This window comes from Notamacropus eugenii, chromosome 3 (assembly GCF_028372415.1).
Source record: "Notamacropus eugenii isolate mMacEug1 chromosome 3, mMacEug1.pri_v2, whole genome shotgun sequence".
Taxonomy (NCBI): Eukaryota; Metazoa; Chordata; class Mammalia; order Diprotodontia; family Macropodidae; genus Notamacropus; species Notamacropus eugenii.
The window spans coordinates 376,471,363-376,498,062 of record NC_092874.1 but is presented as its reverse complement, the minus strand read 5'-3'; the positions used below and the strand labels follow the sequence as shown (position 1 = coordinate 376,498,062).

The 26,700-nt window shown below is 40.7% G+C and overlaps 1 protein-coding gene across 1 annotated transcript in view; it reads right to left on the bottom strand.

Moving 5' to 3' along the window:
* Nucleotides 1-26,700, bottom strand: part of PCSK5 (proprotein convertase subtilisin/kexin type 5) — a 602,002-nt gene that overhangs the window by 11,210 nt on the left and 564,092 nt on the right. Inside the window, exons 30-35 of the mRNA XM_072597475.1 lie at nt 18,377-18,594; nt 17,686-17,919; nt 14,141-14,371; nt 11,589-11,766; nt 7,446-7,663; nt 105-205 (exon numbers count right to left, since the gene is read on the bottom strand). Coding sequence (XP_072453576.1) covers nt 105-205; nt 7,446-7,663; nt 11,589-11,766; nt 14,141-14,371; nt 17,686-17,919; nt 18,377-18,594 — 1,180 coding nt within the window. The remainder of the gene's footprint in view (nt 1-104; nt 206-7,445; nt 7,664-11,588; nt 11,767-14,140; nt 14,372-17,685; nt 17,920-18,376; nt 18,595-26,700) is intronic.

The window sequence follows — 26,700 nt, the reverse complement described above, 5'->3', positions numbered from 1 at the left end:
CAGGCTGGTGCTCCATCCATTGTGCCACCTAGCTCCCCCTGCAGGATCTCTTGCATCTTACCACAGAGAACGGAAAAAACCAAACAACTCAGAATATGAAATACCTCGCCTACTCTGTATTCTCCTGTAAGACAATCTGAGATGCAGATTCCCTCTAAGAGATGGTAGCTCCACATGCAGGATAAGCAGTTCAAGGGCCCCTTTCCTAAAAAAAAAAAAAAGAAAAAGAAAAAAAAGACTTACTTGTCAATATATCCATTTGTATCTTTGGTTATAAAAAAACTGTCAGACTTTGAGAATGATAGAATAGAGAGCAGTACAGAACCTCAGAGATCATCTTGTCCAAATTCTTTATTTTATAGAGGAAGAAACTGAGAATAGAGAGGTTAAATGCCCAAGGTCACATAGGTCCTCTGACTCCAAATCCAGCAGTCTTTGAGGTACTGTGCCAAGTAAAATTGAGCATAATGGAGGAACATAATGAGGATATGGAAAACAAGGTCTCTGTCTACATGACCCAAATAAAATGGAGATTTTGAAATAAAGGCAATCCATATAGACCACCAAAATGGGAAATTCAGGCTTTGGGGAGCCAAGATTATTAGATTCTAGTTAAAGGGGAAAAAATTAAATAAATATGTGTGTGTGAGTGTGTGTGTGTGTGTGTGTGTGTGTGTGTGTGTGTGTGTGTGTGTGTGTGTGTGTGGGTGTGTGTACTCATAATGGAAATAAGGACATACCTTTCAGCTGGGCATCTATTTGATACTGAGTCTGCTTGGTGTTAGGAGGGGAGATGTCATGCTAAACCACATGGCACTATTAGAAGTAAGTAGCCTTTACTCACCTAACAGGCTTCTTATTTTCTTGCAAATGATTGTGGATTTGGGGTTCCCATTTGCTGTCCTTACCCTAGCACAACAATTAGTACCAGTGTCCTTTCCCATCCTCAATTTAGAATACCTGGAGAGTCATTTACCTAAAGAATTCCTCGTTAGTAATCAATAAACTACAAAAGTGGAAAAGGACTTAGTTCAAATTATAAAAAGGATTTAACATTAAAATAAAAAAAGAATTTTTTTTTTCAAACTGTGCGTTCTTTTACATACATGCAGAGAGTTGCCATCTGGAGATGATCCAACTGTACATATGAGTTCTAGTCTTAGCTCTGTCATTAACTCCTTCTTTCACTTTGGACAAATTCCTGAATTTCTCTGGACCTTAGATTTCCCTCACTGAAAATGAAGGCACTGGACTATTCATCTAAGTCCTCTTGGATTTCTCATTCTTTGGTTGTCTTGTGAAGACTTAATACTTTTCTTTAAAGAGCTCTGTATATTGACACGGAAGACCTGAGTTCAGAGGTTTCTTTTGCCTCTACCTGTGTGATGTTAGGTAAGTTTTAATCTCTGGGCCTCTTACAGAGTTTCCTACTCTGTAAAGCATAGAGTTTTGAATAGATGATCTCTATGTGTGTGAATCTATGATAAAGCATGAAGGTGCCTCCTTTGTTTTTTTTGAATGGGCAGAGTTTTTTGGTTACAGAATTCATGGTCAGTCATTCATTGAGCACATACAATGTTATGGAGAGACGTAGATTTAAATCAGTGGAGAAATTACCCATATAAATCAAATTATGGATCTTTAAAATGTCAAAGGACTGAAATAAGTATACAGAGTTATTGTTCCCTGGGTGTGTTTACTCTGCCCTCACCAAACAGAACACCCCACCCCTTCCTTTGATGTGAGAGTCACTGCCAGAAGTGCTGGGGGAACACATTCTTGATATCTTGTGTTTAGAACTCAAAATGCCTTTTCTCATAGTCACAGTGCAATCAGCTGTCTGACTGCAGGTAATATAGTTCTCTTAGTCTGATTAAATAGACTTCTGTAGGTTTACCTGGGAACCTAACCACAGCTTACAGTATTGTTTCTATGCTGTTTCAAATAGCTAACCTGCCAAAAGGTATTGGGGCATAGTCCATTCATGCTCACCCTGGAGAAGAGAAGAATTAAGGAGCCACGCCCACTATCAGAAAAGTATTTCAAGGGTAATTACATGGAAGAGGGATTAGATCTGTTTGGCTCCAGAAAGTGAAACTAGGAGCAGTGAGCGGAAACATCTAGACTCGATGTCAGGGAAGCCTTCCTATCCATTAGAGCTTTTAAAAAATAGGATGAGTGGGTTCCTTCTCATAGGAGACATTTAAGCAAAGTCTAAATACCCAAACTTTTTGTGTGTGTGTGTGTGTGTGTGTGTGTATTATGGGGAGAATTCCTTTGGGTAGCGGTGGAGTAGATGAGCTCTGAGGTCCCTCCAACTATAACATTCAAAATTCTGTGCTAGATTTGGGGCTGTACTGGTCCCATCAGATTGTCCTCTGGTCTAAATTAAAGTTTTATTCTGAACAATCTTTTCATCCAAATTCAGGAATATCATTGTAGTATCTGTACTTAGAAATGATCCAGCACTTTGATTCTTTTTTCTTTCTCCTTCATTCTGAAGACTGCTTAAACTTTTTTTTTCTTTTTGAGACTTGGTCTCCCTATCTCATCTAAGCTGGACGTAGAGTAGCCACTCATGGACTCTGTCCCACTGCTGATTGGCAGGGAAGCTTTGACCTGTTCTGTTTCCCACTTGGGCTAGTTCCCTCAACCTTAGGCATCCTAGGGGCCCCCTGATTCTTCAGGCTCATCAGATTGTTGCCAGACTTAGTGAGGACATCTACTCTTGAAGGATCCACCAACCTCAGTTTTTCAGGCAGCAGAGATAGGACTGTTCCACCATGCTCTACCAATTTTCAGTCTCATTTGCATAAATCTGATTATCATGATTCTCCTCTTACTGCCTTCGCTGCCAAGGTACTCACATCCATCCTGGCTATTTTTCTCACTTTGGGCTTTTAACATAACTTTTTAAATATCTAATCTATCTTTCATATCAATATCACTTGCAAGAGGCATTTTTTTAATGCTTAATTAATCCTGGTTTATTAGGAAGATTCTGGACTTGGATTTAGGAGACCTAGATTCGAATCTTGCTTCTGATACTTACCAGGTGTGAGATCATTGGCAAGTCACTTAAACTATGAGCCCCAGTTTTTGTGTCTGTAAAATCATCATAATAATATTTATGCTACCAGCCTCAAAGGTTCATATCAGGAAAAGTGTTTTGCAAAACTTAAAGCACCGTATAAATGGGAGTTATTATTAACAATAGTAATAGGCATTTTACATCTAAATAGCACTTTAGATCTCCCATCAAGTAACTAATTTTATTCTCACAACCCTGTTATATAAATGGGACAAGTAATGGTAAAAATGGTGGATGATCTTTAATCAATGTTTGTTAAACTGTTAAACTGGAGAATTATCCTCATTTGACAGCTGGGAAAATTGATGCATAGAAGAGCTAAATGACAGCTGAAGCCACATAGCTAAGAATTAAAGGGATAAGGCACTTACCCTGAAGTTGGTCATAAGTTGACATAAGGGGACCTAGATGACCAGCTCAGCATATTTTTCACTAGTATGTTGCCTAGCACATAGGAAGCACATAATAAATGCCTTTATCTGCCTAGATCATGCTGCATTTCATTCCAGCAGAATGTAAGCTCCTTGATGGTAGAGGTTGTTTTATTTTTGTCTTTATGCAACCAGTCTTTAGCACAATGCCAGGAGACAATAGTTACTTTAATAGATGACTGCTGAATTGAGAGATAGAGATAATAACCTCCCTGCCAGTTGAAGGAGAATGTATTTTCTTAAGACACTGATTCATATATTACTGTTTCTAGGTTGCCATTAAGTAAGAGTCCAATTGTCGTTAACCCTTTATTCCCAGAAAATGATTTGTTCTCTTTTGGAAGAAGATAGGTATAAGCCTATGAGTGCAAACGTGAATTTCATCACCAGATGTGGCTCTTTTCACCTGCATTTGGTGTTTGAGGAAGCATCAGCTTTAACACCTCCCCAAATCTGACACAAGTATGATACTTGGCTAAGCCTTTTTTTTTTTTTTTTTTTTTACACAGGGCAAGTGTTTCCTTGATAGTCAAAGGAAGCGAGGCAAGGACACTCTCAATGTCTCTCTTAAGAACTTTGGAATTGATTGCGTGACATGGGAGATGCTGGCACAGCACCGCCAAGCATGGCATGCCCACATCACAGAAGATACTGTGCTGTATGAGCAAAGCAGAAGTGAAGTAGCGCAAAAGAAATGTAAGATGCACAAATTTAGAGAATCCACCCCAAATGTTCACATGCGCTATACATGCCCTACCTGTGGTAGAGCATTCTGAGCTCATATTGGTCTGATCAGACGAAACTGGACATGCTGAAACAACTCTAGCATAATGATGTCATTTTGGTTTTCTTCAAGAACAAAGGACAACAGCCAACCATTTGGCCAAGATATATGGGATGAAAATATCAGCCCACTGTAATGCTGACTGACTGACAACCTTTCTATGACATGAGAGTGATCAATGCTGATTCCTTCCTATGTTCTCCTCTCCCCATGGGGCTGCCCTTTCAAGCCAGTCCAATGCTCTGGGCTTAGATCACCTCCAAGGGGAGTTTGAAGAAAGATGAAAAATGAATTCCTCAAAGGGAATCTTTTGAAAGATTTCTTATCCCATTTCATTTCAAAGTTTCAGGTATCTAGTAAAGCCTTGGGATTAGTGAAAAGGGACTGGGATGTAATTTCAGATGATCAAGATCTAACACTCTTGCCAGATCTAATTGAATGCTGGAAACACATAGTCACATCACAAAACCCTAAGAAATTAGAAGATAGAAGCCAGGTGATTTGTTGCCTATGAATGCTCAGTAGGAACAGTTGAAGGATGTGACAAGGTAAGAAACTATTGCTGTACCTGCTTGGTGGTGGTGGTTTTCCTTCATTCTCAAAGAGGACTAAAATGATATTACTATATTAGAACCAAGTTGCAGTGTGTCTGACTGTGGCTGATCAGGACAATATAAGCTCAGAATGCTTTACCGCAGGGCATGCACAAATAGCCCATGTGAACAGTTGGAGTGGGTTCTCTAGATTCGCACATTTTGCACCTGCTAAATATCTTTTTTTGCGGGCAACAGGAAATAGTTGACTACATTGGACCTGAATTAGTAAATTGATGGGGTCTTGGTGGAATTCCAGGTGTGTATATATGTTTGTTGCCTTGTATTATTCATTTTTTTATCAACTCAATGGAAGCCAATAATCATTCAATAAGCTCTCATTATGTAACAGGCACTGTGCTAAGGGATGAGGATACAAAGAAAGGTAAAAAATGGTTTGAGGGTCTCCCTCAAAGATCTCACATTATGAGTAAGGTAACATATAAACAACTATTTACATACAAGATGCAGACAAAGTAAATTGAAGGTAATCTCAGAGGGAAGGCTTGCTTGGTAGCATAGATTAGAAGCTTGTTGAGAGCAGAGACCATGCACGTTTAGCACCCATTGGAGTTCCTAGAATTGGAAACCTAGTAAGCGTTCAGGTGTGATTTGTTGCTGATGAGAATCACCTGCTATGTGGAAGGCATTGTGTGGCGTTCTGTAAAGGACAGAGAAGTTGTTTAAGATGTAACGTTTGTCCTCAAGGAGTTCTAACTAACCAGGGAGGCAAATGACTATACGTGAAACAACTGGAGAATGAGCAGAGGCTAAATTTCATTATGTTAACTAGTTTAATAAGCATTCAGAGGAGCAAGGGAGGGAAGGATACACGTGTAATAAAAGTAAATAAAAGAATAATTGAAGAAGACTCTCTGGAAGTGGAGAGCCTCAGACAGCCTTGAACGATGGGCTGAATTTGAAAAGCCAAAGAGAGAAGAGGAGAATCAGTAGTATAAGAACATGGCAGCGGGAAATTAAATATTAAATGGGTGATTCAAAGTGCTATTTAAATGTAAAATAGCTATTACTATTGTTAATAGTAACTCCCATTTACATGGTGCTTTAAGTTTTGCAAAATACTTTTCCGGATATGAACCTTTGAGGTTGGTAGCACAAGTATTATTATGATGATTTTACAGATATAGAAACTGAGGCTCAGAGTGTAAGTGACTTGCCAATGATCTCACACCTAGTAAGTATCAGAAGCAGGATTTGAACCAAGGTCTCTTAAGTCCAAATCTGGTATCTTTCATAGCGAATTTAAGGGAGAGTAAGGTGAAGATGCTCCCCCAACTAGTAAATATCTTAGAAGCAGGAATTAAACAGAGGGATTCCTGACTCCAAGTCTAGCACATTTTTCACAAGACCATACCTCCTGTCATGATGAGAGGAATGAGAAGTGAAGGTGGGCAGGTTTGATGATGAAGGACTTTCCAAAGCTGGGAGCTCACAGAAGCATTGCTAGAATGTTAGAAGTCACCTCAGAGGTGGTTCAGTGCCACACCTTCACTTTATGGATAAAGAAACTGAATCCCAAAGAGGGGCTGTGTGACTTGATCAAGAGTCACATGATGAGTTAGTAGCAGAGAGGGAACTAGAGCTAGAATCCTGGTCTTCTGATTTAGTCAGAACTTCTTTGTACTACTCAGTCACTTTATCACTCCAATTCAGTAAATTGGCAGCTCCCGATTACCACCAGTATTATATTATATTATAAAATCCTCTGTTTGACTTTCAAATCCCTTTACAACCTGGCTTCCCTCCTACCTTTCCAGTCTTTTTATACCTTAAACTCCACTATGTACTCTGAGACCCAATGACATTGGTCTCTTTGCTGTCCCTTGTCTGGTAACATGACATTTTGCCTCTTGGTCAGTTTTTGCTGGCTGTCCTCCATGCGTGGAATGCCCTCCCTCCTCATCTCTGCCTCCAGGCTCTGCTGGCTTCCTTCAAGTCTCAGCTTAAGTCCTACCTTCTGCAAGAGCCTTCCTAAGACCCCTTAATGTGCATGCCTTCCCTCTCTTGATTATTACCAATTCAACCTGTATTTATCTTGTTTGTATCTGAGACCTGAGAAAGATCTCAGCTTAAAAAGGCTGACCCTGACAACTGGATCTGAGGCCATCTCCAGTCATTCTGGTCTTTATCTTGCACTGGAACCAGATGGCTCTGGAGGAGAAAGTAAGGCTGGTGAGTTTGCACAGCCATCTGTCACTTAAATCCAATTCACTTGCAAGGCATGACATCACCTCTCTGATGTCATGGTCCTCTTCAAGAACCAAGGACAAATAACATTCCTGTTTGTATGTAGTTGTTTGCATGGGGTCTCCCCCATTAGACATAGAGTTCCTTAAGAGGAGGAACTGCCCTTTGCTTTTCTATCTCCTGCATTTAGTAGAGTATCTGGAACATATTCTAGCTTAATAAAAGCTAGTTGACTGACTGACTATAGATGTTTGGATCTGATGCAGGAGGTGACAAGAAGTCTTGTTATCTCTTGCATGGCCATATGACAAATTCCACTCAGAGACCATCTTCCTCACCTTTGCACTTGTTACAGGTTGGATGACATCTTTCACAAGTTTGTGTCCTGTTTTCTACATAGTAGTGCTCAGGGCAGGTTCGATGACATTCTCCTTTAGAGTGGATCAGGAAGAAATACTTGTGACAAGACAGGCAGTCTGTGGAGCCAGGGCCCCAACACCCTTTGCAGTCCTGGTTACATTTTTCACATAGTCCACTGGAATTATCTGCGTAATATCTGAAATGAAGGAGAAAACAATGAGTTTCAGAGAAACTCCATGGCTCAAAGGAACATTCATTTCTTTCTTCTTTGTCACAATTTAATCAGCTCTATTTTCATATCTTTTTTGTTGTTGTTTTCCCAGTGGTAGGGAGTAGTCCAATTTTCACCTAAAAGACTGATTTTCCATTTCCTGATTAAGAAGTTTTCTCCTTTGTGAACTTTTGGGTAGCTGGTTCTTTAGATTTCATTTTTTTTATTCCCCTAACAGAGTTTAATCCGACCAACAGATTCTCCATTTCAGACTCTGGCTTTGAGCCACAGAAAAAGTGGAAAAGGAAATGGAGAAAATTGTGAATGAGCCTCTGAGTTATTTTTCTAATTATTACACAATCAAATCCTTTTAAAATGGGTGGGGACGTTACAGAAAATGAAGATTTCCACATTAACAGATAGGTTTTGACGAAAGAGCAACAAAAATATATTTTTAAGACTCATAAACAATTGCAAATTTAGTTTAATGTGAACCCACCACCTGAACTTGGAAACGACTATATTTTTTGATGGGGTGCCAATGTAGTTTTTCCAGGTAACATGAGAGGAGGGAGATTATGAGCTAGAAGGGGCCTAGAGATCATCTAGTTTATCTCTCAGTCTCAAGGGCAGAGCTGTAACTAATAATGTTGGCACATAGGGCACAAAGCCCACTTTTGGACCAACAACTTGAAAAAAAGTCTCCAGCTACAGGGCAAAAAATGGGCAGATCCCCCTCAAATCAACTTAACTAATTATATGAGATTAATAGGTCCCAAGTCAATTCAACTGACTGGGAGGGGAGGTTAGTTATCTAGTGGTTTCTCGCTTGTGAAGCCGAGTGCATATTATATTGTTACAATCTTGAATTTCAGTGCCCCAGACAAAGTCCTAGTTGCTCTTTCTTAGTTCTTCCTCTGTCTGGCAGGAATGTGCACTTAAAACATCTTGGAAAGGGGAGACTTCATGCTAGATTTCAACTATCACAAAAATACCAGCTCAGGTCAATTTTCAGTTTAGCATTCCCTTGTTAATAGTCAAGATGAAAAGGAATGTTCTTACAACCCAAGTCTATGCCTAGGTATTTCTCCATTTATTACATAGATATATTGCATAAGCTGCCCCACTCTGACCCTACTAATGCCACTTAGGCAGTAACATTAAGATCCTAGAGGACTACTTAGACAATTGGAATCATCATTGTCATTCTGCATAGATGGTTGATGGCTCTTTTTAGTCAATTACTCAAGACAAGTCAATTATGAAATCCATAATATGTTTGAAAAATACAGAGATTAAAAAGAATGGCCAAAGGCATGGTAGGAATGATGAAAGAGTCATTCAAGGGTTATAACTCTCTCAGTCTAGTGGACCTACGTTCAAATCCTGCCTCTGATATACCCTGGTTGTGTGAGCCCAGGCAAGTCACGAAATCTCTGTAGGCAACTCTAAGAGATTAAGTTATAGCAAAGGTGCCAATCAGTACTGGTAGAAGGGGCTTCCTTATTGATAGCCCCCTATAGCAATGAGATCATGGACCCAGTCCCTATCCTTCCATTTTGTCTACACTTATATGTACATGTTGCCCACTCCTACTGTTTTGCTCCACTCCCTTCACCTCCCCCTGTCCCCAAAATAGGGACTATTTCATCTCTATCTTTGTTACCCCAGCACTTAGCACAATGCCTGGCACATAATAATTACAGCTGGCATTTATGGAGAGATTGAAGATTTGCAAAGTCCTTTACTAATAGGATCTCATTTAATCCCTACAACAACTGTTTACAGTTGAGGAAATTGAAGCAGACAGAGGTTAAGTGACTCACCCAGGTTCTCCCAGTTAAGTGAGTGTCTCAGACTAGATTTGACCTCCAGTTTTCCTGGCTCAGGGTCCCCATGCTATCACTTAGCTGCGCAGAACGGATGCTGAATAAATACTTGTTTGTTGCTTCATTTATTAAGGGACTTAATGTCTTTGGTCAGTAAAACTTTCTTTTAAATTTGTCTCCAACTCATTTCAACACAACTCCATGAACATTTATCAAACCCTTCCTGTGTGTGAGATGAGAGTCAGTTGAGGCATCATAGAAAGCTGGCTTTAGAGCTAGGAAAACTTGAGTGCAAATCCTTTCTCTGATCCTGTATGACTTTGGGTAAGACACTTAGCCTCTTAGTACTCTAGGTAACTACAAGTTGCAGAGAAGATGCCAAGTTGCATTGTTAGAGGGAATTTTCTCATGCAGTACTTTCCTATAATAATGTAATTTCATGTATGGGTCCTATTCTGATGCTACATGGAAAGTACTGTGCTTTGTAATGAGTTGGGGCAGCTAGATGGCGAAGTGGATAAAGTACAGGGCCTGGAGTCATCTTCCTGAGTTCAAATCTGGCCTCAGATACTTATTAGCTGTGTGACCCTAGGCAAGTCACTTAAATCTGTTTGCCTCAATTTCCTCATCTGTAAAATGAACCAGAGAAGAAAATGGAAAACCACTCCAAGTATCTTTTCCAAGAAAAACCCAAATGGGGTTACAAAGAGTTGGACACAACCAAAAATGACTAAACAATATGTACTGAGTAGGGAAAGATTAAAACAGGGTAGCCCCCTGTCCTCTTGGAACATAAAATGTAAGGTTAGTGGTAGATATGACATTACACAGATGAGTATGATGCAAGATAAAATGTGATAATGATCTAAAGTGTTCAAGTAAAAAATGAGAGGGAAGGTGGGTGCCATCGGGGAAGGCTTCATGGACAAGATGTCAACTGAATTGGGCTATGAAGGGTAGAAAAGATTTAAATGTGTGCATGTGGGAAGGGAATGCATTCCAGGAATTGTTGTTTAGTTGTTCAGTCACGTCCAACTCTTGGTGACCCCTTTTGGGGTTTTTAGCAAAGACTCTGGAGTAGTTTGTCATTTCCTTCTTTCATGGATTAAGGCACATAGAGATTAAGTTACTTCTACAGGTTCACATAGCTGGTAAGTGTCTGAGATTGGATTTGAACTCAGGTCTTCCTGACTCCAGGCCCAGCTTTCTGTCCAATGAACCATCTAACTGCCTCATTCCAAGAATAGGAGTGGCCTTTGTGATGATGTATAAGTGGTAAAGCAGGATGAGATGGGGGAAACAATGAAGAGCCACTTTTGGCTGGAACAAGGAGGATGTTAAGGGGAGGAGAATCAAGCAAAAGAAGGTTGGAGCCCAATCATGGATGGCCTTGAATGCCAGGCTCAAGAATTTGTGGGACATTCTTAGAATCAAATAAAGCTGGAAAGGGAGTTTGACAACTTGGTGGTACAGGGGATAGAGCTCTGGACTTGGAATAAGGAAGACTTGAATTCAAATCTGGCCTTAGAAACTTATTAGCTGCATGATCCTGGGGAAGTCACTTTATCTCTGCTTCAGTTTCCTCAACTGTAAAATGGGGATAATAATAGCACTTACCTCCCACAATTGTTTTAAGGAACAAATAATACAATATTTGTAATGTGCTTAGCCTGCCACATAGTAAGCACTTAATAAATGTTTGTTTCCTTCTTTCTCGATAGACTTGAATTCCAGGGAGAAACAGTGTGGCATATTTAATGAAGAGGTGGCCTTGGAATCATGAAGACCTGTATTCATTATCCATTTCTGACTCGATGACTATTTGGCCTTGCATAAATCACCTAACCTCTCAATTAATTTGATTCCTCTCTCTGGGAAATTCTCTTAAGATTATAGTTCCAGAGAAGGCACATTGGTAGAGGGGGTTCCTTATACTCATGAAATACCAGGTCCAGTCCCTATCCCCTTGAATTCTACGCTCAAGAGTTTATAAGGCATTCTTTGCATCAGATAGACCTGAAGAGGAAGGCTGAAGCCAGACAACCTTGAATGCCAAACTTGGGTTTGTAAGGCAGTCTTACCCTTCCTCACATTCTAGCAGGCATTTGTTTCCTAGCTTGAACCAGCCTGGGTGGCAGGATTGACAATGGGTGCTATGTTTCCCATCACATGTCTCACAAGAGCTATGGCAGGGAGAACATCGACGATTCTCTGTATCGGCGTAGTAGCCATCAGGACACTTTTCTACACAAGTTGTATCTGAAAAGGGGAAAAAAGAGTTAGCAGCATTCTCTGATATCTACAAAGTACCTACTATGTACACAACCTTTTGAGTCTTCTCAAGCTTTATGTAGGAGACATGCTTCCTATTGCCCATGGGTTGCTTGTGATGGTATCTTTATGCATGAAAAAGTAGAGAGCAAGTTTATAGTAAGGAATGAAATTGTTTGATACTAAGTACAGTCAGGATTTAGAGATGGAAGGGAATCAATGTAGGTGATAGTGGATAAAGGAGGCTCCGTGCAGCAAGTTGGACTTGTGGTGGTTCTTGAAGGATGGTTAGGATTTGAGTGGAAAGATGAGCAAATTTCCAAGATGGGAGGATTTCATGAGCAAAAGATCTGAAGGTAAAAAAAAGAACAAGTATGGCCAAACTTGGTGGCATTTTCCAAGACATAGTGGAGAGATCACTGAACTTGGACTCAAAGTCATCTATTAGCTGTGGGCAAATCACTTGACCTCTCTAAGTCTCAGTTTTCTTGTCTATAAAATGAAGGGGTTGGATTGGATGACCTCTATGGTCCCTTCCTGCTCAAAATCTATTTTTTCTCCCTTGGTCAAAGATACTGACATGGAAAATTCTCTCTCCATTCCTTTCCCCCCTGCCCCCTGCTCCCAATAGGCAATGGGAAGAACTATAATTTGAGCAGATTCTTTCAGACCTTGACAGATTCTTCTGCATGATCTACTTTGTCTACATTAAGTCAGGAACATTTCTATTTCGTTGTTGCACATATGACAGAATGTGGTGTGGGAGAATGTAAAGATTTTCTTCTTCTCTTTCTGGTTTATAGAAATTTAATCATAATTCTGGATACCAGATTTTTCTCCAAGCTTTATCTATAGGCTGAAAGTAAGACTCTACTTGAATAATCATAAATGTGATCTACAATTCAAATGTTAATTTGAAGCAGGGACAATATTGGTCTCCAAGGGACTGTATACACACCACCAGGTGAGTTTGATATTGTGATTACCGCTACTCTTGGTGCCTTCTAAACCCAGCTCTCTGTGTTTGTGATGGAAACAGAATGAACTCCTTGTTATACTTTGTGAATGCTGATTATGGTCTACTTTTCAGCCAGGACATTGTGATTAGGACATAGTGAGCACTTCTTAAGTGCTTGTTGATTGAGGTAGTGGCAAATACTAATCAGTGAGACAAAAATATGCCCTTAATATCTGTTAGAACAGAGCAACACTGGCCTGATCATCTATCATACACCAACTCTATGAAATGGCTAAGTTTCAGCAGTGGATGCTTTAAAGGACTGGTGGGTCAATTCTGACTGAGCACTGTCTCTCTGTAGAGCTTCCTCCCTTCCTTCCTTCCTCCCTTCCTCCCTTCCTCCCTTCCTTCCTTCCTTCCTTCCTTCCTTCCTTCCTTCCTTCCTTCCTTCCTTCCTTCCATCCTTCCTTCCTCCCTCCCTCCCTTCCTTCCTTCCTCCCTCCCTCCCTCCCTCCCTCCCTCCCTCCCTTCCTTCCTTCCTTCCTTCCTTCCTTCCTTCCTTCCTCCCTCCAACCCTTCCTTCCTTCCTTCCTTCCTCCCTCCCTTCCTTCCTCCCTTCCTTCCTTCCTCCCTTCCTCCCTCCCTCCCTTCCTCCCTCCCTTCCTTCCTTCCTCCCTTCCTCCCTTCCTCCCTCCCTCCCTTACCTTCCTTCCTTCCTTCCTTCCTTCCTTCCTTCCTTCCTTCCTTCCTTCCTTCCTTCCTTCCTTCCTTCCTTCCTTCCTTCCTTCCTTCCTTCCTTTCTCTCTCTTTCCTTCCTCTCTCCCTCCCTCCCTCTGTCTTCCCTTTACCCCTTACCTTCCGTTCTCTTCCCTTCAGTTCACCTCCCTTCCCTTCTTTCCCAATAGAATGTAAGCTCCGGCAAAGACAACTGTTTCATATTTGTCTTCAAATTCTTAGCGCCTAGCACAGTGCTTGACAGACAGCAAGTACTTAATAAGTAATTGCTGATTGATTGGGACTTGGGGATTTGTTTTAAAACCCTCACATTTTATTTTAAATCTTTATCCATCCATTGATTAGGGGTTGGCAACTTAAGAGTAAACCTGCATCCAAGACAACTGTTCCTATTATGTTCCTGCTCCATTTATCCATCTGCTCTTTTAACTACTTCTATTTCTCTCTTCCTTTTTTCTTTTCTTCCCTTCCTTCCTTCCTTCTTTCCTTCCTTCCTTCCCTGCTTCTCTCCTCTCTTCCCCCCTTTCCTATGTCTTAGACCTGCTCATGATACCCCCAGACACCGCTTAGCTTTGGTAGTGTCACTCAGGGCAAACCGCACCAGATGTGGTAGTTGTCTCAGATACGGGGACCCACTTGCCTTTCCTCAGGGAAGGCATAGATACTCACTGAGAAGAAGGCCCTCTTCGGGGCAGCTGAGGCATTCATCTTCAGCAGGTCCCGTGCATTGATAGCATTTCAGGTGACAAGGTTCACAGATGTGAGTCTTCTCATTCTTGTACTCAGAAGGGCTGCAGTTCTCACGAATCTTACAGTACCCCAGCCATGTTAATGTCATGCCTTCTTTACAAGAGTCACACTTCCAAGAAGAGGAACAAGTCTTACAGGTCTCAGGGCAACCTGCAGCAGAACAGATAGTAAACCTTGGACTTCATTCCTTATGACAATACCTAAGAAATTCTAGGAAGATCATTGGCTTTTGAGTCAGAGGCCCTAACTTAAATTCTGCCTTTCTTTGTCCTTGAGCAATTCATTTAACTTTTCTTGGCCTCAGTTTCCTCATCTTTAGAATGGGGGATTGCACTAGATGATCTCAAAGGTCTCTTTCAACTCTAAATCTACCATCTTTTCATCCATTCTAATACCATGTTCCCTAAAAAGATTCTGCAGCTCAATTCCAAGAGGGTGAGACCAGTTCTCCAGCTTAGGCTGGGACATTTCTGACTTGAGTTCTAAGGCTCTGGAGGAGAGTATAAGTCTCCTGGGACAAAAGGGAAAAAATGTCTTTGCTGTTACTTTTCTTATTATCACGTACGGGTTCTTCTTAGGATAAGAGTCTTAGAAATATGACCTTTCTCTAGGCAGTTTTGGTGAAATGGAAACTTAACTCAGGGGAGCTGGGTCAGCTCCATCTTGGCTCTGCCACTAACTACCTGGGTGATTTTGGTCAAGTGTTTGAGCATCATTTTTAATCTTGTATTATACAGGGCTGTAGTGATCATTCGTGCTTTGTAAATCTTGAAGCATTTCCAAGATGTCACTTATTATTATTGCCAATTTGATCAATAGTAAAGTGTTGTAGTCTCAGGGCTAATCATTGCGATTCCAAACAAAATGATTTTACCATGGGGTGGGTGAGGATTTAGACAGATAGCTGGTACAGTGGATACAGCACCAGTCCTGGAGTTAGGAAAATGTCTCTTCCTGAGTTCAAATGTGACCTTAGATATTAACTGACTGTTTGACCCTGGGCAAGTCACTTCATGCTGTTTGCCTCAGTTTCCTTATCTGTAAGATGAACTGGAGAGGGAAATGGCAAACTACTCCGGGATCTTTCCCAAGAAAATCCACGAAGAGTCTGACATGGCTGACAATGACTGAACAACAATGGAGGGGAATTTATGAAGATATGAGCTATAAATTGGTCCACAACAATTGTGAAAAAAAAAGGTAGATGTAGAACCCAGTTTTGTTCATCTTAGAGGGCAAGGCTTCTTCAGGTAATTTGCTTCTATATTTAGTCACCTTCTCATTGGAAAGAAATGTGGGCCAGCAGAATGTGGTACACGTGAAGTCAGAAGACCTGGGTTCAAATCCCGGATCTATCAATTATTACCTGAATGATGGAAAGTAGGCAAGCAAACAATAAACATTTATTAATCACTTGCTGTATTGCAGGCATTGTGCCAAGGGCTAAAGATGAAGAAACAAACAAAAAGAAAGGGAGTTCCTATCTCCCAGGGTTGTTGAGGGGATCAAATAAGATAAGATTTGTAAAATAACTAGCACAGTGCCTGATACGTATTAGGTACTTAATAAATGTTTCCTTCCTTCCTTCCTTCCTTCCTTCCTTCCTTCCTTCCTTCCTTCCTTCCTTCCTTCCTTCCTTCCTTCCTTCCTTCCTTCCTCCTTTGTACATTTGAAGTATAGGAGAAGTCACTTTTGGTAAAAATAATGATAATAATATTAATAATGTCCCTGTGGTCAAGTTTCTGGCAAAGAGCTGCTTTGAGTTTAGTGAGGTTAGTTCTCATGGAGGCACCATCTGCTTCTGTACTTATAGGCTTTCTAGGTTAGTAAGGACAAACCAGAGCTTAGCAATCACATATTTTATAATAGCTATTGCTTCTCTGGGCCTCAGTTTCCTCTGCAAAATGAGAGGATTGGATTAGGTAATTTCTTAGGTCTCTTCCAATTCAAATTCTATGATTCTTAGGAATTATAAAATCACAGCTCTAGAGCTGGAAAGAACTCCAGTGGTCAACTTGTCTAATTCCCTTATTTTACAGATGAGGAAATTGAGGTTTAGGGAAGTAAAACAATTTGCCTGAAGTCACATTGTTGCAAGGGATAGAATCTGGATTTGAACCCAGATCTTTTGACTCCAAATCCAATGCTCTTGCCAAGGATATGTGCTGTTTTCACAAGATAGGGCAAGGAAGGAGGAAAGAATCTATTTCTTCTTCTGCCAGTAAAATTGGGATGGTGGAGACTTTGCCCATCACTTAGTGTCTCTTCCATATTTTGGTAAGGCTTTGGAGGGGCACTTTGGTAGAGTCCCACCTGAAATGGCAGTGGCATCCTTCCCACAGATAGATTAAGGATGTTGTATGCCGCAGAGCCCACTCATACAAGAGAAAAGGAGGGGGCGGGGGACAAAGCCAGAGATATCTGTCTAACTTTTGGGGGCTTCTGAAGCTCTGCTTGGTTGCTATAGAGACAGAAGAAGATTGTCATAGGGAGAGCAGTGACAAGAGGATCCCCACCTATGCTCACATACCCTCTCCCCAAATTCCTTTCTGTTTTGCAGAATGTCTGAGGTTCCTATACCAAGGCACAAAATTTTGTTCCATAATTAGAGATTAGATTTAAATGCAACAGCCCAGGAAGAGGTAATACCTAGAATTAAGTTCATTCTGATGTATAAATAACTGATATCAGACCTTTTCCTGAGAGTAGGAGAGATCATAGGATTATAAATCTAGACTTGGAAGTAACCTAATTCAACACCTTTCAATTTCCAGGTGAGAAAACTGAAGCCTAGAGAGCTTATTTCTTGCCCAAGGTCACATAGATAGCAAATGACAGCAGAAATGGGATTTGAACTCAGGTCTTGTGACTCTAAATTCAATGCCTTTTCCACTGGGGGAAGGGAATAAGTATTTTTATAGTGCCTAGTATATGCCAGGCACTGTACTATTCTCTCATTTGATCTTCCCAACAACCTTGAAAGATCTGTGCTGTAATTATCCTTATTTTATAGTTGAGGAAACTGAGGCAAACAGAGGTTAAGTGACTTGCTCAGGGTCACAGAGTTCGTAAGTGTGTGAGGTTGAATTTGAACTTAGGTTTTCCTAACCCCAGGCCCAGTACTCTGTCCAGTGTACCACCTAGCTCTATAGGGAATAAACAGCAGGGGAAGACTAGGCATCTACAGGGAGTAGATTTCAGAGGCTTCACGGAGGGAAAGGCTTAAGGGAGAGTGATAGCACTGAAAAACTTGATTGCCTTCCTAATATTGCCTAGGACCAGCCAAATTTAATACGTTAAGGACCTGTGTTTCATGGGTGTGCAAATACTCTCCACCAAACTCATTCTGACTCATCTATAACTTACACTCTTAGAGAGTTAACCTAGCTCAAAATGCTGCTTTCCACTCCTTTTCCTTAATACATCACCAAAGCACAATCCATCAAGTCTCCTATAGTCTTTACCTTTACAATGTTTGGAATACCCTTCTTGGTAAGTTCCATCTGGGCATGCTTCCAGACACCGTCCATCATAAAGGACCAAGGAATCAGGGCAGACTTCACAGTCGTCATCATCAGGGCCATTGCACTCCTTACAGCTCTCACTGCAAGGGGAACACTTGGAGACATCCTCATAAAAGCCAGGGGGGCAGTCCCGAAGGCACATTTCATCATGCAAGAGGAAAGGAGACATGCATTCTAAATCAGAAAAGAGAACAACAGGTTACCCTCCTCAAGAAATAGGGAATACATTAACTTTCCAGAGACATATTCTTTCTCTCTGATAGAGCATAATCTCCGTAAAGGCAAGACTACATTTTTCCACCTTTCCATCCTCAGTCCCTAGCATGGTGTCTGGCACAGAGCAGGTACCTAATACACACTTCTTGAATTGAATTTAACTATATACCTTGGGAACCTTGAATAATAAAATGTTTACTCACTACCTGGGGATCTTCTAGACAGGATCTTTTAATTAGGGAAGGAACAATGTGTATCAACTGACTGATACACATTGAATTAGCCAAGTCTTTTCACTCATCAATGGGAAACTGACACCCACAGCTCTTTCTGGACACACAAATCTACTGTTCCCTTGCTCCTCTTTAGGTGGATGGCCAGAGGGTCAACTGCTCCTTTCCTCTCTGCAGCTTACCTTGACATGTTTTCTCATGTATGCACTTTTGACACATCTCTGGACAATGTCTGCATATTCCATCCACGGCTATGTGCCTCTCAGGGCAGGATTTCTGGCATGTGCCCTGGGCCAGAACCAGGTCTCTTTTACATGAGCGGCAGTCGGTGGCATTTCTTTCACATGTTTTGCAAACTGAGTCACAGGCTTTGCAAGTGCCGTTTTCTGCATAGAACCCCCTATAAAGGGAATAAAAGAAGTGAATGAATTTGGGGATTTTGCCCATACTTTGTGGCTTGTGGGAGTAGAGATATTTCAGTACTTCAAAAGATCCATATTTTTGCTCTCGCTACACTGATGCAAATGGCAACTTTCCATAATTTGGTAGAGAGCATTAGCTGGCAATTTTTGCATGTAGGGCAAATGACATTAAATTTGTCCATTAATGTTATTGATGAGGTGGGGCTGGATGAGGTAGCAGCAGCTCAGGAAAGAGCCTGCCTTGGGGTGAAGCCATCAGTGTGACATTTGCTAACTTTTACCCCCTCCACCCCATTTTTTGGGTGTAGATGTATGATTTTATGGTGTAGGAAAATCCCTTTACCAATGCAGATCTGCAAGTCTTCTGTGACTTGTAGAGACTTTTCTGGGGCACTCAGAGATTAAGTGACTTGCTCAATGTCATTCATTTAGTAAAGGTCACAGGCAGAATCTGAACCTGGGTCTTCCTGACTCCTAGGCCTGCTCTGCACCCATTATGCCATGCAGATAGCTTCCTATTTTCACTATTTCTTCTTGCTAAGCAGATGCTTAGCTATACTGGAGGTTGTTAGAGATCTCTAACATTTCGGCTGTTTTCCTGGGACAGAGCCTTTTCTGCCCCAGCTCCTGCTGTGCTTTAGTAGACAGTGTAATGAATGACTATGACCAGAACAATCCATCACCCTGTGCCAATCCACCTGTCAATAATCCTCTGCAAATGTATAGCCTTCCACTGGGGCCACATTTGAAATCTTTCCTGCTTCACCAGAACTCACATTCAGTTAGCAGAACCTCCCCTTCATAATGACACAATAGAGTAGGTCCATAGTGGAGGTGTGGTAAATATAATTAGCACTAAAAATGAAAAAAAAAACATATACTGAAAATCAAAATTAAAGTGAATATTTGAGAGACTATAAAAATTCCTTGAGAGAAGAGAACTATTTCCTTTTTTATCTTAAGTTTATCTTTTACATGTCTGGTGCCCAGCACAATGACAGGCACATAAAAGGCACCTTATAAAAACTTGTTGATTGATTAAATATTTAAAACAGAGTCTAGCGAAAAGGACGGATGTAGAGTGTAGAGCAAAGACCATGTTTTTTTTAATAACCAGATTTAATTTCCTGGAAGATAAGTGGTATTTATTTGTATCTATAAGTATATATTTCCTCTTCCAACTCTTTGGTATCACCTATATTAGTGTAATTAAATAATTTATCAAAATAAAAATTTTATACACAAATAACTTGGCCTTGTATATGGTTAATGTGTTAGAAGTGGGAATCTTTCTCTGAGTCCTACCCATGTATTTCTTTTTTAAAAAATAATTCAGTCTATAATTAGAGGATCATAGATTTAGAACTAGTAGGATATTTGGAGCTCATGTAATCTAACTCCCTCATTTTAAATATGAGGAAATAGGCCCAGAGAAGTTGTGAGACACAGCTCTCCACTATGCACCTGAAGCTCCTCTTAGTGTCAACACTGTGGAACAAGCTACTCTTTCCAGGTTAAGTTCATCACCTCCAATCTCATCAATGCAAACTCAAGCCTTGATTGACACCACCTCCCTCAGTCTCTTCTTTCTTCAGATTGGAGGCTTGGCAAACTCCTCCCGTTGCTTTTATAGAAGACAGAAATTGGATAGTTCCACCTTCCTTCCCCTCTTCCTTTTGTGTGTTATCTCCCTAAGCTCCTTGAGGGGAATCAACTGTCTTTCATTTTGTTTATTGTATCTCTAGAACTTGGGAGTTCCTAGGCAGCACAATGGATAGAGTGACAGGGCTGGAGTCAGGAAGACTCCTCTTCCTGAGTTCAAATCCAGGCTCCCACACTTACTAGCTGTGTGACCTTGGGCAAGTCACTTAATCCTGTTTGCTTCAGTTTTCTTATCTGTAAAATGAGCTAGAGGAGGAAATGGCAAACCACTCTAGTATCTTTGCCAAGAAAATCCCAAATGGAGTTATGAAGATTTGGATATGCCTGAAAATGACAACAAACTTTTGTATTTGGAATTACAAATATAATTTTGTTGTGGTTTGTCCGTCCTTCTCTAATAGGATAAAGAGAATATATTTATTGAGGATAAATACTCCCCAAGGCAGAGGTTAATATCCAGTTGAATATATAGTTCTACTAGAGTCATCCCAGTCTGTTGTAGTCAAATTTTGGGAATTCTGTTGTGAATAGAGCTCTCAGAGGAATAGGGAGGTGAGGGGTGAGAGGTGGTGGTATGCCTCTTTCTTGTTGAAACTTGATTGCAAAAGGAAGGAGGATTAGGAAGTTTGGAATAGGGAGAACCAGGAAACAATTTGTAGCAGTGTTCATTTCTGAAATAGTATTCAATTCTGTGAACATTCATGGAGAGTCTACTTTTTGAAATGTAAATGCTAAATATTAACTGTTTCTCTTTTACCCAGGAAAAGAGGGTCTTCCTCTCCCAGTTTGACATTTTTTTTTCTTTATTAAAAGAGGCCTATTCACTGAATGGGTGTAGCTCACCCAAGGTAGGAATCTGATAAGAATTAGCTTAAAAGGACCAAGGTCCCACATTGCATCCTGGGTCATCTCCAGTTATTCTGATGAATATCAGGCCACTGGACCCAGATGGCTCAGGAGAAGAAAGTGAGGTTGGTGACCTTGCACAGCCCTCCTTCACTCAAATCAAAATCAACTGTAAGTCATGTCATCATCTTGATGTCATGGTTCTCTTTGAGGGTGAAGGGCAAACATAACTTTTTGAAAGGTGTAAGACTAGGTACTTGGGATGCAAAGTAAAAAATTAAATAGCTTCTGCTGGTAGGAAATTTATGTTCTATTAGAACATAATGGGACAGTAAAAAGCCTTTCCTATTATTTTTCATTTATGTACTTTTCTGAACCTGGCTCAGATAGTTCCATCTCCAAAATAACAAAGTTCTTTTAGGATTTCCCACATTGGTAGAGAATATGAAGGAATAATAGGACAGGAAGAAGTGATATTCATGAATCAGAAATCAAGGAAAAAAAGAGATTAGGGAGAAAAGTTGGAATTAAATGCATATATAGACATATAGAAAAATACCTTCCTAATAGAATGGATCTGTAACTACTCTGGGGCAAATAGAGCTTTGTCCCAGCTGAGCCAGTCTGGTGACTCCATTTTAAAACTTAGTTTAAAAGTCTGAGTATGGACCAGGCAGTCCATAGGAAAGGGCAGCTGTCTGATGATATAATAAGGGAGAGGCTGAGATAGCTCTAGCTCATCCCCTTTGAGAAATGTGTTCCTATCAGTAGCAGCTAGGTAGTGTAGTGGATAGCGCTGGGCCTGGAGTGAGAAAGACCTAACTTGAAATCTGGCCTTAGACACTTATAAGCTGTGTGAGCCTGGGCAAGTCATTTAGCCCCGTTTGCCTCAGTTTCCTCCTCTGTAAAATGAGCTGGAGAATGGCAAGCCACTCCAGTATCTTTGCTAAGAAAACCCCCAATGAGGTCACAAGGAGTCTGAAGGGACTGATCAACAACACTTATTAGGATTATTTTGCTCTTATTACAAAAGCTGTCCACAAAAGCAGCCAGGGGTTTGAAATTGTCTTGCTGCACACTCAGCATTGTGCCTTGGGTGCTACAATAAACTCCTTTGTAAATTTTCCTGCATTTGTCTTATTCACTAGTATGCAGCACTAAGCAAAGTTTTTTTGTTTTTTTTTTTAACAATATGTCCTCCCCAGCAGGATGGACTTCCTCCCAAAGTCCAATGCTGTCCTCAGTGCCTTGAGGCCCTCTGCTGATCCATGCCGTGGTGGTCCATGAGTCACCCTTCCTGGGGTCTTGCCGCCATGGCCTCCTTTCCATGGTTCATCTTTCCCAAGCCTATTCAGGCAAGAGGAAGAAGCTCTCTGGGATGGAGCAGCCACCCCTTCCAGCACGGCTGCTCTCCTCATGTCCTTGGAACCTCCCTGATTTTTACTTTGGTGAAAATATTCCTAGTTACAGTTTCAGAAGAAAATCTTTCAGATGAAACTAGATGAACAAAGCTACTAGATGAACTGTGGAGCGAAGTTTGTTTTTCCTACTGAATTTGACATTATAGTTAAAACACAGGGGACAGCAAATACATCGGTGCCACTTTTTGTAGGGCCCTTGCTGGTTAGGGCTGATTTGCATAAAAAGCTTGGGATAAAGAAAACAACGAAATGAGAAGAAAAAACAAAGCCAGTCAGAGGGAAACAGACAAGCAAGACAGTTGTGAAAGTTACACGTTGAATTGATTACGAACTTTAAAAGAAATGCAAGGTTCACGTAATAGTGATTCACCGGTTCATGGACAATTCTCTCATATTCTGCAACATGTGTGAAAGGGTTGCTAGATTGGTGTTTGTGAAGATTAGAATACATTTTAAAATTAAAAAGTAAGAGAAGGCGATCTCCCAAATGTTTTGTTGTTGTTGAGTCATTTCAGTCATGTCTGTGTGTAAGTCACTGTGCATGCTTTTAAGGATAAAAAGACAGAAGGAAATGAAGCCCTGTTCTCAAGTAATTTTACTAATCACCTATGCTGCTGTTCAGTTGTTTCAGTAAAGTTTGACTCTGTGTGACTCCATTTGGAGTAGTTTGTTATTTCCTTCTCCAGCCCATTTTACAGATGTGGAAACTGAGGCAAACAAGGTGAAATGACTTGCCCAGGGTCACAAAGCCAGTAAGTGCCTGAGGCTGGATTTGAACTTATGTCTTCCTAACTCCAGGTCTGGCACTCTAGCCACTGCACCACCTCACTGCCCCTCAAATATTTACTCATATCTAGTTTTTCTATTAAGGTATTAGAGTCTTTATTCCATTTCTATGAAGAGGCAGGAAACCATTTTATTTAGTTTCAGATTTGCTCTATACCCAATCTATTGAGGTTTTCCAAAAGTTATTTTGAATTCTTGGTACCAGATTGCCTTTACAATAGATTGACTTTACTCAAATCAGAAAGGATTATTACCCTAAGTACTCATTTAATCAGATTGGTTTTGAAGGGTGGGCTTGATCTTGACATCAGGTGAAAGTTCCTGAGAAGTGAGGTCAGAGCAGCCTTATTGCTGGAAGAACAGGGTGGAGATAGAAAAGGGGAGGATGAGGCCACATCTAAGATGAAGAAATCATAGTCAGGGCAAGCCATCCATCTCAGCAAGGGAGGACAGAAAGGGAGCTGGAATAAGAGATCTGACTGATTCTGGAAGAAACTGCAGTGAAAAGTATGTGTTCTTGCCAAAACCCTGTTTGTGATCACAGCTAATTCAAAGACAAAGATTCAGCAACTGAAGTTGAGGAAGGAACCTAGCCAGAAAGTAAGGTCAGAAAAGTGTTGTTCATAATGGCATACCGGATAAAGGAAGCATTTATACATAACACTGATCCAGGGATGTATTCTCCTCCAATTTTCTACTTGAGTTTAAGGAATTTACTTTCTTTTCCTCAGAGGGAAATGTTTTCCTTAGAAAAACAAGAGACAATAGTCTATTTACAAAGTCACTTTTCCCCACGTTGGGAAAAATTCTCACAATTAACTAGGGAAAAGGAATTATGATCTGGAACCTGCCTATTTTCCTAACTTCAAACCAATTTCACAACATTGAGAGCTGTGCTTTAAACAAGCAAGCTAATCCTCAACTTCAAGCTATTATTAGATGAATATCCAAACCATGGCTGCCATGATTTAGGGGAGAAAATAGTTAAAAGTAGTAAGGGACAGAGCTAATATGTAAACCACCCACAAACTTCTATTCCCTTCTCATCCCAGAGTTTGTGGGGTCATCAAACTATTTTGTCCTCTTTCACATAGCTCTGGAAGGACATCAAGTATAGTTGGTTACTCCAAAGGCCACTGGGCATTCATTGCTTGGGTGACTAATTACCTCATAGGGTTGTTCTGATTCTGATGAAACAAGAAAGGATTCTAGGAAAAGTAGGTGGCACAGTAGATAGAGCACTGGCCTCAGAATCGGTAAGATCCAAGTTCTAAACCTTGCCTCCAATACTCACTAGTGGTGGGTCCTCGGCTAAGCCATACAATTTCTCTCTGACTCCTTTTCCTCATTAGTAAAATGAGGGAATTGGAATTTACAGCCTTTAAAATCCCTTCCAGCTCTAAATCTATGATCCTATAATTGGTCATGGAATGAAGGAAATACAAATAAGCTTTAAAAAATAAAGAAATTGCAAGTTAGAAGGGATCTCAGAAGCCATCTTAACCACACCTGGAAAAGAGTCCCATACATAACAACCCCCAAAATCTTCATCCAACCTTTAGTTAAAGTGTTCCAGTGAGGAGGGACCCCTATTTTCTGAGATTAGTTCTAGTTATTAGGAAGTGCTTCCTCATATCAAGCCCAAATCTTCCTTTCTCTGTAACTTCTTTACATAACTCTTAGTTCAGCCCTTTGAGACCAAGCAGAATTAATCTTATCTTTCTTCTACCAGCAATCCTTCCAGCAAATGAAGATATCTGTTTTATCTCTTGGGACAGCTAGATGGTGCAGGGGATAGAACACCAGACGTGGAGTCACGAAGACCTGAATTCAAATGAAACCTCAAACATTTTCACTACTTGTGTGACCCTGGGCAAGCCACTTCACCCTGTTTGCCTCAGTTTTCTCATCTGTCAAATGAGCTGGAGAAGGAAATGGCAAACCACTGCAGTATCTTTGCCGAGAAAACTCCAAATGGGATCACGACAAGTTGGACAAGACTCAACAACATTTTAGCTTACCCACTTCCCTAGCCAAGTCTTCTCTTATCCAGGCTGAACACTGCCAGTTCTTCAATGATTTCTTCCAAGGTAAGATCTCAAGCAATCATAATAAATGAACATTCAATGAAGTACTAAACGCTCAGCAGTGTCCACCTTAGAACCTCCTCCAGTTGATCAAGGTCTTTTCTAATATATGACACTCAGAGCTGAAGTGGATACTGAAGATATGGTCTGACTAGGAGAGTAGATTTATCTCCCTCCTCATTTTGGCCACTCACTATTCCTCTCTTCATCTTCATCTTCTTGTCCCTTTTTACCTTCTTTCCCCTTTGCCTTTCTCCTCCCAATATGACTATCCAGATAATGTATCAAAGGGATAACGGGAAAGCAAGACTGGAAGAGGAGGTAATGATTAGATTAAACATCACAAGGCTAAGCAACATTCCAAATGCTGGTAAGGCAAATTCCATCCTTATAAAAGTGAACAGTAAGACATTGATAAAAGTTACCAAGAAGGTAACTTCAGATGAAGGTGTTTTCCTGATACTATCTGTTATCCATATCATCATGGTTCTCCCTGTTGGCCCAGGTAGAGCTCTGTTCCTTTAATCAAAGGCAGGAAATGAGAGGGAGACAGAGGTTCCACACAGTTCCTTCTCTTTCCTGTCCTTCTCTGTTGTTTATATCCCAGATATTTTTGGAGGTTAAAATAGTATCTTGTTCTGGTTCCCTTTACCACCACCGCCCCCTTCTAGTCAGTGAAGTACATTTATAAGGAGCTAGTATAAACTAACAATAGCAGGAAGCAAAATTGTAAAGTGGAACCTGGAAGTTAAGTACAGTCTGTTTCAAAGATCAAACTATAACAAATATTAACCAAAAATCACATCCTGCTAATATGTGCTAAATCGGGTGAAGTCATATATGTCTGAGTCTTTTGATCTTGTGATATATGTTTCAGATAAGCTTCAGACATCTGCAGCAAACTAGCAAAGTACCAAATGGTAGTGATCATTTTGAGATGATATGGATTCATTAACTTTAAAGATTGTTACTGAACTAACGCCCAGGTGGCATGGATAAGAGTCCTTCCTCTTGCCTGGCACACCTCCCAGCACTCTTCCATCTTCATATGAGACCAGGGTTACATGAATTACTTCTCTGTGACTTTCCCCCTTCCCATTCTCTTCCTTGTCACCTACCTTCCCTTACCACCCACCTTCCCTCACCCAGTCTGTCCCCATCCCCACATTAGCTGCTTCTTTGTTCCTCACCATCTCCTTTTTCTTTGTTTGTCTCTATGCTTTGTCTGCCATTTTCCTCTTCACCTTTTGGGTCTTATTAAAGTGTGATTGCAGCCTCACTT